General features: G+C 38.8%; 1 protein-coding gene across 2 annotated transcripts in view; it reads right to left on the bottom strand.

Moving 5' to 3' along the window:
- Nucleotides 1-11,585, bottom strand: part of kcnj3a (potassium inwardly rectifying channel subfamily J member 3a) — a 37,806-nt gene extending 26,221 nt beyond the window's left edge. Inside the window, exons 1-3 of one of the 2 annotated variants that reach the window (XM_058082488.1) lie at nucleotides 11,030-11,585; nucleotides 10,260-10,941; nucleotides 8,219-8,435 (exon numbers count right to left, since the gene is read on the bottom strand). In XM_058082488.1, coding sequence (XP_057938471.1) covers nucleotides 8,219-8,435; nucleotides 10,260-10,940 — 898 coding nt within the window. In that variant the 5' untranslated portion in view covers nucleotide 10,941; nucleotides 11,030-11,585. Of the gene's footprint in view, nucleotides 1-8,218; nucleotides 8,436-10,259 lie in introns of both variants that reach the window. The other variant, XM_058082486.1, reaches the window with a different exon arrangement.
- Between the last annotated feature and the right edge of the window lie 1,209 nt (nucleotides 11,586-12,794).

Genomic DNA, 12,794 nt, shown 5'->3' on the forward strand with positions numbered 1-12,794 from the left:
ACAGGGAAGCGGCGTAGCAATATGAAAAAAAGAGGGGGCTGACAACAAAAATAACGTGGAATCTGGAGCAAAAGACAATGCCTCTTTTTGATCTTTTTAGCCACCGGTTGCCTTGTAAACAGCGGGAAAAAGCCATCCAAGACAGAGCGTGGTCTAACGCTGCGGTCTTCTCATTGCAACGCGGGCTGTGAATGGAACATCACCAACATAGGAATTATCACAGCGTTTGCTTGCTATCTGCCCGTCTCAGCACAACAGCGAATTACAGCCATGAGTGAAACCTCCCATGATGAACACAAATGTGTTTATTATCAAGTAAACACTTCATGACTAATTTATTATGACTTCTAAATATGACTTATTTTAAGTCATATTTAGATTTCACTGCACGTCCGAGTCTAATGTTCAGTCTGGGGAAATTTGCATGTATTAAATCACAAAAGGTTTTAAGTGAAGAGACAGTTTTGTACTCATGAATATTGTTTTTTTTTTCTTGTTTCAAACAGCACTGAGAATTACCAGTAATAATACGGAGCTTAATGTCATAGTGAAAGAAAGCGAAACATTGCATCTATCATGTGGAATTGGTTTACAATTAATAAAGCAATTGAGTGAAAATGAAGAGCTTGCAACCAAAAGGCGCTAAATCCAATTTTCACTAAGTTGCATGTTTTTCATGAGTTTAATAGACCTCTGTCATGTGTATCCAAATCACATATTTTGGTCTTGAAATCATTTTAAAAAATATGATTTCAACCAAAAGGCGCTATTTCCATTTCAGATTTCAACCAAAAGGCGCTAAATCCCTTTCTTTATTCTTTATTCTGATTGGCCCAAGTTTCCCATCTATTGATAATCTGACCAATCAGAGAGAAGAATACAATTGGCACTGCACATACAGAAAGCCAGTATCAGTGCGCATCCTGTTTTGTTTGTGTACATTAAGTACACGTATGATAGTTACAGTATGTTATGCAGTATGTTATAAAATTTTTATTAATTTAATTAATAATAATTATTTTGTATTGTATGTTGAGAATGGCTTCTGTGTTGTAATTATTTTATTAGCATAGCACATTAAAGCACCTTACATTCTTTTACAACAATGCCATTGAAGAAGTTAAAGGTGACTTCAAATTTATTTCAGCCAAAAGGCGCTAAATCCGAAGAAAAAAAATAATTTAAAAAAATATATAAAATACATGGTGTGTGCAGGATTTTTATAGCATGCATTTTTATTACCTATATTGATAGCTCTTGCATTTGCAATATAGACCAAATGATGACCAAATATATTGATATGTGCGTAGTTAAAAATCATTGATTTTCTCGAAATCAGTCAAAATGGATTTAGCGCCTTTTGTTTGCAAGCTCTTCAAATAGAGTGCACTAGTGTTCATACAGGGACATGAAGGTTTTCCCCTGCATTCATAATAAAAGGTTAATTTAAAAAAGTAAAAGATAAGAAATCAGGAAAGGGGCAAACACTTTTTCACAGTATTTTTCACATCTACAAGCAGCTCTTTAGCAATAATTTTTTTTTTAAAATGAGTCCAGGTTTCAGCATATATAACAGTTCATACAAGACTCCTCCACATTCTTCTCTTTGTGTTGTAAGCACGTCTAGAGACTCCAAGGGGGCAGTGACTCACAGCAACAGTGACTGCACTGCTGCTCACATGCGGCCATGTTTCAGAAAAAAAAAAAAAAAAGCCCTGTTGCCTTTATGAGCCGTAATAAGATCATTAATCACACACGCAGCTGCCTGCCAGGGATCTTACAGTATGTTCACATCAGCCAAACACACTTTATGCCAGGGGCGCATCTAAAGGTGGCCGTGTCTCTGCCAGCAACACTTCCAGCTTTATATGGTACGCACGTCGGCTACATCAGGTTTGTCTAAAGTGCGACGCGGGGGCTATTTGCGGTCAATGCCGTTTTTTTTTTTTTTTTTTTTTATTGACACGTGGCACATTCTACATGAAGATTAACTTTTTTTAAGCAACTACAGCAAAAATAGAAATTTTACCAAAAAAAAGTTTCAATGTTGATTATGACTATCATTTCGAAAAATGTAAATAATTTGGAAAACTTAGGTTGGGGAAACTGTTACTAGAGAATAAAGAAAATTTTGAAATAAAGTCATACAAGAAAAAAGTAGAAATAGTATTTTTCAGAGAATTAAGTCAAAATATCAAGAGGAAAAAAGTCACATTCTAACAACAAATAAGTTCGCTATTGTATGAGAATAAACTATAAATATTAAATATTATAAGAATATATGTCATTTTAGTTGCATAGCATTGGACTATTTACAATATCATAAGAATAAAGTTACAGGCATAACAACATAATATTGGGAGAAAAAATGTAAGGAGATTATTTAAAGTGGACCAAATGTGCTTTTTCCACTTTTCTGACCTATAAATGTAGTTAGAATGCTGTATTCTCATGTTAAATGATGCCAAAGTTTCAGATAATGAGGTTTAGGTATTTGGAAGTGAGGCCTGAAAAAAGTATGGGATGGGTCAAAAGGCACGGTTTCAGAAGGCGTGGTAAAACTGCCCGTTTGTGATGTCACAGAGGAGCAGACTTCCTTATATGGGTGTGGGCATAAGCCAGATAAGCTCCCCCAAGTTTTTGATTTTGATTTTGATTTTGATTATTATGTGACCTGTGTTCTCTTTTATAATTACTATTGTTATTTTGTATTATTTAATTATACAATTATTATTATTATTATTATTGTAATATATTAATAATAATAATAATGATTATTATTATTATTGACATAATAATTATATAATATATATATATAATAAAATAATAGTATAATAAAGTATTAATTAATTATTATTATTAGTTATTAATAATAATTTATTATTATTATTATTACTATACCACCAATCACAACTTTGTGTCCTTTACTGTAAATTGGTTGTTCATAAAGCGAAGCAATTGTTGCAGATAATTGTATGATTACCATCAATTACCATCAATTCCAAAGCAAAAGCGCTGCGTTTCTTTAGCACACTCAACAAATCATATAGGAGTCAATACGACGGCATCGCAGATGCTTATTAAGCCTAATTAAGTGTATTGCTCAAATGCATTCATGAGCCACTTTGCATTGACTATTTATGGTGAATTGAACGCTTGGAGAGGGCGTGACGTGGGGTGGAGTTCTTACTTACGTCATTTGTTTTAGGTCAAATAATGGGGAGCGCGGTGAACTGTTGGCAGGGAGTATTTTCAATGTTACTGCAGACCTGGCAACATACTAAACATGCAATTTGATTCTTAAACACCCATGTAGGCTTCACAGCTCTCCTCTTTGTTGCATTTTCAGTTTTGAGTCCAAATTTTAGCCAGATATTCCTCCTCTTAAGTCATCCACAACTTTTAATATAAGAGAAGTCGTGCTGCAAGTGTGCTTCTTAGCATAGACACTCACCGCAGTCTATTAATTGCAATGTGATGTAAAAAGCAATAAATCCTAAGCAGCACAAACCCAAAACATTCATCATCTTGCAGCTGCATGAAAACAAAACAAGTAAAAAAAAAAAAAATCCAACAAAGCCACTCCTGGCATTATTCCAGAAGCAAATATCCCAAAACCTACACGTCTCATTTGGAGTGTGCATGATCAAAACACCTCCGGCTGCAATTGAAAAAAGAAGGAGGAATAGCTGGTGCTGCTTTTTCTAAGGTGGAGAGGTTGTCAGAGCAAAATAGAACAATCCTACACATTCTTCGCTTGTCTTTTCGTGTGGGCACATCAGCATAAGATATTTTGTAAAGACACAAAAGTTCACTGTGTAAAAAGGGAATCTATTTGTGTGCGTTTTTTTTTTGTCTAGCAGAGTGTGATTGCGAGGCCATAAAAAAAAAGAACGCAGATCAGCATCTTCACTAATAAACACCATACTTCACATAAATATTACATCTTATTCCATCCCTTTGGGTGCTTTTCCTATTTCACTGGAGATGGGGGTTGTCATGTCGCTGTGTTAACAAAGCAATTTCATTGCAGCATCTGTTTTATTACACAAACCCTGTTATCGTCCTCGTATGATCGGAATAAAACAACCTAAGTTTAGGTGCACTGCTGCAAGCCTGCATACTCAAGGAGAGGTTGCCATGGAAACAGAGTTGCATTGGCCAGAAATGAAAGCGTCTGAGGATTTAGACTTTCACTATACATCAATTTTTAACTGTAGATTGTTTCTACATCAGCCCCACCCCCCCCCCACCCTTTGCCTTTCCGCCGACGTCGCTCGAGCACAACTAGTGCAGGAACGTCTGGGATGTAAACAAACGAGGGTAAGCGAGGTTCATGGCTGGTGAGGCGCTGACTTCCTTTGAAAGTTTGTATCTCTCTCCAGCTGGTACTGGTGTCCATAACTGTCAAATGCTGGCTTTTACTCTCAATGGAAGGAGGGCAGCGACAAGCACCTTCCAGCTTATAGACCTGTCCCTTGCTGCAGCGCCTCAACGTATGACATTTCTATGTGTTTTATTTATAAATATGTCTGAAAACAGTATATTGGTGACACGCTGACAAACACATGGCATCCAGTGCGCACTTAAACCAAGAGGGAGAGGTGTGCCACCGCCTCATGTCAGCTTTTTATTTGATGCGGAAATGTGAAAATTGTTTGATGTTTTCTTGTACTTAAGTCAATGAAATCACACAAAAAATACATTTACAAAAAGGAGCAGGAAAAAGTCGAATTTATATCTGCATCACAGCCATTACTGTTTGAATGTTTGTACCAGGTTACCATTTTCTGAGACTGTAATACAATTAAAACGATAAGTTCATTCATTCATTCATTCATTTTCTACCGCTTTTCCTCACGAGGGTCGCGGGAGTTAATCATAAGCTATGAAAAAACAGTTTGGCTCACAGTGTCACCTTACAAAGAACACTAAATTCATCACGCAGCAACTTAACACACAATTTTTAAAATGCATTATCATTATCATTCATTCATTTTCTACCGCTTTTCCTCACAAGGGTCGCGGGGGTGCTGGAGCCTATCCCAGCTGTCTTCGTGCGAGTGGCGGGGTACACCCTGGACTGGTGGCCAGCCAATCACAGGGCACATATAGACAAACAACCATTCACACTCACATTCATACCTATGGGCAATTTGGAGTCGCTAATTAACCTAGCATGTTTTTGGAATGTGGGAGGAAACCGGAGTACCCGGAGAAAAACCCACACATGCACAGGGAGAACATGCAAACTCCACACAGAGATGACAGAGATGACCGAGGGTGGAATTGAACCCTGGTCTCCTAGCTGTGAGGTCTGCGCGCTAACCACTCGACCGCCGTGCCGCCGGAGTTAATCATGAGCTATGAAAAAACAGTCTGGCTCACAGTGTCACCTTACAAAGAACACTAAATTCATCACACAGCAACTTAACACACAATTTTTAAAATGCATTATCATTCATTCATTTTCTACCGGAAACCGGAGTACCCGCATGCACAGGGAGAACATGTAAACTCCACACAGAGATGACCGAGGGTGGAATTGAACCCTGGTCTCCTAGCTGTGAGGTCTGCGCGCTAACCACTCGACCGCCTTGCCACTGGAGTTAATCATGAGCTATGAAAAAACAGCCTGACAGTGTCACCTTACAAAGAACGCTAAACTCATCACACAGCAACTTAACACACAATTTTTTAAATGCATTATCATCAGACCATTCACTGCATAACCGAAGAAGTTGTGTGACCATTATGGAAGAGACAATCTTATGGCGGGCTCACCAGTGTAAATGTACAGTTGGACACTTCAGCACAGCCTTAATATTGACTGTGCCTGTAAAGTTTAATGACAGCTCCTTGCCCTGTAATGACACCATCATGCGGACTATCTGTCCGCACTCTGTGGCACACAGTGGCATTTTACCACCAGGCTCTGACAGGATTTTAAAATCAGAATTTCATTACTATCGTTGTTTTGCTCCCGCAATGTCGCTGTCAGTGTTTAGGCAGGAGGGCTGGGGGTTGGAGTAAATTAAAGAGACTGGTTGGGTCGGAAACAGGGAATCCATGGAAACGCTGCACAAAGAAGTGCAGAATGTGAATCTAGGAAGCTTTATATGCGGGTTATTGTGTGTAGCTGCTCTACATGAGTCCACAACTCAATACAAACGGCCCAAAATGAGCATAAAAATTAGACCCAGTGGTATGAAAGTGGAATATGTCGTTCATTTCACTCTTTCAATTTTGATTGATTCAAACATTAGTTTAAGTATAGTATTAGTATAATCTTACTGTAAATGTACAGTATATGATTATTTTAGATAGAGGAATATTTAATACCCCCCATTGACCATGTGACAGTTCCCATTACAGGGGTTTTCTCCAGGCGCACCTACTGTATTTCACGATCTCTCTCTCTCTCTCTCTCACACACACACACACGTGTAGAAGTGTAAAAGGTGCAAATAAAACGTAGCGTAAGCTGCCTCGGGTGTTAATGAAAGTGCATTAACTCACTATGAAAACATTCCATTAGGAATTGAATAGCTAATTTCCATTTAAAAAGTCTGCCAAGAAAGCCTTCTTGTCCCATCTCCTCATCATCAAGCTATTGCATTAAGAGTGTTCCCTTACACTCCAGCAGCACACAGTGAATTTAACACAAGCATAGCACAGAAATTCACTTGAGGCATTACTCCAGCTTGTAGAAATGGAAACCCCTTATTCCGAAGGGACCTTGGAAAGTGAATTATTATCCTCCAGTAAGGATAGCCGCTATGAGGTATCAAACCTGGACAATGTGTATTAAGTGAGCATGAAAAGCTGAAAACTGGCAAACCGTTGGTGGTGTTTGAAAGCGGTGATCATTTATTATATACTCGCGTGATTGATAACCATCCGATATATCATATCTACTTTTACCATGACTCTCCATGAAGATGCGGATTTACAGTACAGTATAGTACATCCCCCATGTTGATGTTCTCCCTCAACATTTGCAATAAGAGTGATTATTGTAATTATTAGATTCACTTCAGGGATGCTCCGCTTCTCTCATCAATTGCAGTTGTTTACTTCTGACACGGTCCAGGTTGAAGACCTTATTGTCACTTATTTCGTTTACTGACGTTTGAAGTACAGTATTTTCTGGAATATAAGTCGCTCCGAAGTAATGGTAATGGTTTAATTTCATTTGAACATGCATCAGATTACAATTGAATGCATCACATAATCAGTTCACAGTTCCACATGTCCAAAAGGAGTAGGAAGAAGCAAAGCTTATTAAATCCTACCCCTCCATCTGGTACTTTTACAATCAGTAACTGTTACATTTGTTCACTTCCTGCTTTCCTAATATAGTTTAAGTTTTTTTTTTTTTATTATTATTATTTTTATTTTTATTTTTATTTTTATTTTTCCATTTTATGCTTCAAAATAAAGCGTGTAAAATCTGCCCAAATATGATTTTTTAATATAATAAATAATAAATAATAAATAATAAATAATAAATAATAAATAATAAATAATAAATAATAAATAATAAATAATAAATAATAAATAATAAATAATAAATAATAAATAATAAATAATAAATAATAAATAGGCTGTATTCAACCACAAAGCAGCATAATTAATTAACTTATTCAATATATATATATATAAATGTATATAAAATATAATAAATATAATAAAATATTATATATATAACATAATATAATAATAATAATTATAATTATGAGTATAAGGTTGTACAAGAGTCTAGTTTAAGACCAATTTCACAAAAAATAAAGTTGCAAAGTCATGAGAAAAAAAAGGCATGATTTTACATCAGCACTCGTTTATATGATGATGCCATATATAGCAGCTATCGATATCGATATTTTTCCCTCAAGTGTACCCCGACACTCAACTCCCGTTCATCACACACCGCCGTTGAAATACGTAGACTGTAAATGATGTCACTCCACACCAAAATCAATCACCGGTGATGTATAAACACTAACTGCTAGTATTACAAGCTATGTTTGCCGCAGAAGCACAGATCAATAAAACGCAATCAAGGGCTCAATAACGAGCCCATTTGGCTGTCAGCTGTTAACAGATGAAAAAGATCAATACTATTCATAACAGTCTGAAATAGATGCCACAGCATCGGGACGCTTTCACTTGAGCACACTCAGCACATACGTACATATACGCCTTGGAGGGGGCTCACCTGTGGTCTCCACGATGCCCTCCAGTATCACCACTATTTCAAACTGCTCCGTTTGCATGGACCTCTGTGAGAGGTCGTAGAAGGGGCTTTTGGTGTCGATGACGTGGCAGATGGTGAGCGGCGACACCAGGAAAAGCTGGTCCGCTCCCGTGCTGAAACCTACATCCAGCTCCAACTGGTCCAGCGGAAGGAATTCGCCTTCGGGGGTCTGGCGAGACTGAGGGAGCGTACGGGAAGACATGTCATGGAGAAGGTTATGGCATCATTCGGCATAAAGCTGCTAAACGGATAGAAAGATTGATCATACGCTACATGGACGACACACTTTGAAAGCAACTCAACACTTTTTTAAAGATAAATAGAATAATCTCCCTCGCCCAAGACAGCGGCCTAATCTCAAACCAAGAGATCGTGCTTTTCATGCTTTTTACTTAATGACGACAGGCAGCCATGCAGAGACACCGATGATTAAATAATGCTTACATTATTGGGCATCATGAAAATGAAGATATCCTGCATAAAATGGTCACAGTTCCTGAATGTTAAATGGCTCGCTTGTGCGAAAGTCTTTAAACTCGAGCTTAAACTCCACACTTAAATTGAATATTGATTGTTTTTTCTAATGCCTGAATCCTTCCGGCCGTAAGCGTAGGTAGAAATACTGTACTGCCAGCACCGCAATACAACAGTCCTCTAACCCCTTTGAGCATAAACACCCAAGAGACACTACATTAGGTACACCTGCACAATCTGATCCAATACAAGACCAATACATTCAAAGTTTAGTGTGGTTGGAGTTTGCATTACACTGCATTATGCTAACACCTTATTTAGCCAAATCTTACTTTGACAATAATAATAATAATAATAATAATAATAATAATAATAATAATAATAATAATAATAATAATAATAATAATAATAATAATAATAATAATAATAATAATAATAATAATAATAATAATAATAATACAATAATAATAATAAAAAATGTCCAAACCAGGAAGTAAAAAGCAGTAAAATTAGTTTTATTAAATCAAAGGTTCCTTATAATAATAATAAACAATTTTAAATGTTAAGGTAAAATTGCAACCAATTCAATATTTTCTTAATTTGGGCTCAGATTAAGTTGATACTTTTAAAAACTGAATAAGTGACGCAAGTAACTTTATTTTAATCCTACAAATATTTTATAACTTTTTTTTAGATCCAATCAAATTACATAATTGTTTTCTTTAAACTAGACAAATACTGCAAATTACAATAATAATCTAAAATATTTTTGTTTTGTTTTTATTTGAATTAAAATAGAACTAAATAGCATTATTATTGTATTATACACTACTAGTCAAATGTTTTTGAATACTCCAATTTCCAATGTAGGCAAAAAAACAACATTTTGAAGTATTATTCCATTGTTAAATCCCTTTTTTCTTACCATTTTGGTAGCAACAGATGACTTTCTGCCATACAAATGATGTTCACGGGGGTGTATAGTAGCACAGTGTGTTCCCAACACTGTTTTTTATGCAGACAGAGGTAGGTAGTATAAGTATTCCAAAACTTGTAGGAACACCTGTAGGAATTAGTTGCACCAACCTCCATTTCTGCGGAAGTTTGACCCATTTTGTGGCCTTTTTGTATCATTCTGAAATACACATTTTGGGTAACTTCTTTTGTTTTTGTTTTTTTTAATGCTGGCACTTACCTTTGTACTATTTCAAGCTCATTCATTGGAGTTGGGGTGTTTTAAAACATTTGACCGTTAGTGTATAATATGAAATATTTTAATATATTATTTATTTATAGTGTTACATAATCTCCAAATTTGCTTTCTAAAAGTATATATTTTAAATATGATATAGGGTACTATAAAATGATAGTATAAGTGATGCTCAATGTTAGACAGGTCAACTGGGTCGTGTATGGCAGGTGGGGGGGTGGGGTGGGGGTGCTTTAATTGCATATGCCCAATTAGCAATGAGACTTAAGAGAGCGTTAGAGCGACGTGTGCATGCATGCTTCCTTCCTCTCAACTTACTTTGAGCAATTTGCAGCGGATCTGCGCAGAGACCATATGGCTGTTGCGCAGGTTGCCCACCCGGAACATGAGCGTGAGTTTCCCGTCTCGCATGGAGATGGCAGCATGCTCGCTGAACATGAGCGTCTCGGCCCTCTTCTTGGGCTGAGACATCTTGATGAACATGCAGCCGATGAGGAAGGCATCGACGATGGAGCCCAGGATGGACTGGAAGAGGAAGAGAATGATTCCCTCGGGGCATTTGTCCGTAATGTACCTATAACCGTAACCTATGGTGGCCTCCGTCTCGATAAAGAAGAGAAATGCGGAGGGAAAGTTGTACACGTTGGCCACACACGGCGTGTACTTGTCGTTGTGGGCTTTGTTGAGGTCCCCGCGGATGTAGGCGATGAACCACCACATGGACGCCATGAAGAGCCACGCCACCGTGTAGGTGAGGATGAAAATGAACAGGTTCCAGCGCCATTTCAGGTCCACCAGCGTGGTGAACAAGTCGGAGAGGTATCTGCTCGTCTCGCCCCCCAGGTTGCCATGCTGGACGTTGCAGCGGCCGTTCTTGTCCACGAAGCGCTGCCTCTTGCGCTTCTTCTCCGGGGGCGCCTGGTTGTTGAAGCCAGAGCCGCTGGATGAGGTGGTCACTACCTGATAATCGTCCCCGAATTTCTTTCGGAGTGCAGACATACTACGAAAGAAACAAGATGCAGTGAGAAAAATAATAATAATAAGGAGGAGGAGAAGAAAAGTCTGATTCTGAGAAGAGTTGCATCCACCTCCTCCGTGCGCAAAAAGAAGGCGACAAAAAAAAAGTGCGCTGGCTTCTGCTTACACCGTCCTCTTTCTCTGTCTCCACGCACGACTCTTCTGGCTGCACCCCACAGCCATTAAACAGTCACCAGTGTGCGTGTACTTCAAAAAACCCGTGGAGAGAAGCCATGCGAGAGGAACGATTACGCACTAAGCAGCATTGACGGCCACTTCTCCTGGGTTCCTCATCACAAGCAAGTTGAAGCGTAAACGTTCAAATTCCATCAATGCAGCCCGTATCACGGAAAATATCCCCGCGTAATGGTGTTGCTTTCCTTGCATCAAGTACCACTGTGCGCGCTCGCTGCAGTCCCGCCTTGGAGTGGTGCAAACATGCGTCCGCGCAGCCAAAAAAGAAACATTAAACGTCCCACTGCAAGGTGTTTGATTTCGCCTTCTTCTTTAAGGCAAACGTCGACTGAACTGTCATGATATCCGTGGCTGCTGCCTCCTCCTTTCCATCTGACTTCTCAGCTGCTCGCTAGCTCCTGCGCACTCCTTGTTTTCCAGTGATGCGTTCACTGTCTCTGTTGGTGCTACACTATGACACACCGCTAAGAGATGGGGGGCGGTTTAAAGGCAACTATTGTTAAAATAGTACCTTGTACACTGGTGGGGCACAATCTGACTACATTCAATACTGTACTCGCTTTTTATTGATACTTTCATATTTTACAGAAATATCTTCATTATTAAGAACTATCTTAATAAGTTGAATGATTATATTTCCGAGCGAATAAAAACAACCAATTCAGTATCTCATAAAACGTGAACAATTTGTTTAACAATTCTATTATATTGTAAACTACACTGATCAAAAAAATCATTCATTCATTCATTCATTTTCTACCGCTTATCCTCACGAGGGTTGCAAGGGGTGCTGGAGCCTATCCCAGCTGTCTTCAGGCGAGAGGCAGGGTACACCCTGGACTGGTGGCCAGCCAATCACAGGGCACATATAGACAAACAACCATTCACACTCACATTCATACCTATGGACAATTTGGAGTCGCTAATTAGCCTAGCATGTTTTTGGAATGTGGGAGGAAACCGGAGTACCCGGAGAAAACCCACACGTGCACGGGGAGAACATGCAAACTCCACACAGAGATGACCAAGGGTGGGGAAAGACAAAATAAGAAGCCAAAAAGTTACCACTTCCACACAAAATAGGAGGAGAACTCATTCATTCATTCATTCATTTTCTACCGCTTATCCTTACGAGGGTGGTGCTGGAGCCTATCCCAGCTGTCTTCGGGCGAGAGGCGGGGTACACCTTGGACTGGTGGCCAGCCAATCACAGGGCACATATAGACAAACAACCATTCACACTCACATTCATACCTATGGACAATTTGGAGTCGCTAATTAACCTAGCATGTTTTTGGAATGTGGGAGGAAACCGGAGTACCCGGAGAAAACCCACGCATGCACGGGGAGAACATGCAAACTCCACACAGAGATGGCCGAGGGTGGAATTGAACCCTGGTCTCCTAGCTGTGAGGTCTAACCACTCGACCGCCGTGCAGCCCTGTTTTGAAAATATAACACAGGTAAAAACAAGCATCTTGTTGAGTATTCATTACAAAATTGAGAGCTGGGGGTATCCCATAATGAGTGAATGATGGGCAAAATTCCCCGGAAAATGAAAGGAAAGGGATACAAAACTGTGGTGAGACCAGCCATGTTGTTTGGTCTGGAGACAGTGCTTACAATTGAATGCATCACATA

The sequence above is a fragment of the Doryrhamphus excisus genome, chromosome 9 (genome assembly GCF_030265055.1).
Source record: "Doryrhamphus excisus isolate RoL2022-K1 chromosome 9, RoL_Dexc_1.0, whole genome shotgun sequence".
NCBI classification, from domain to species: Eukaryota; Metazoa; Chordata; class Actinopteri; order Syngnathiformes; family Syngnathidae; genus Doryrhamphus; species Doryrhamphus excisus.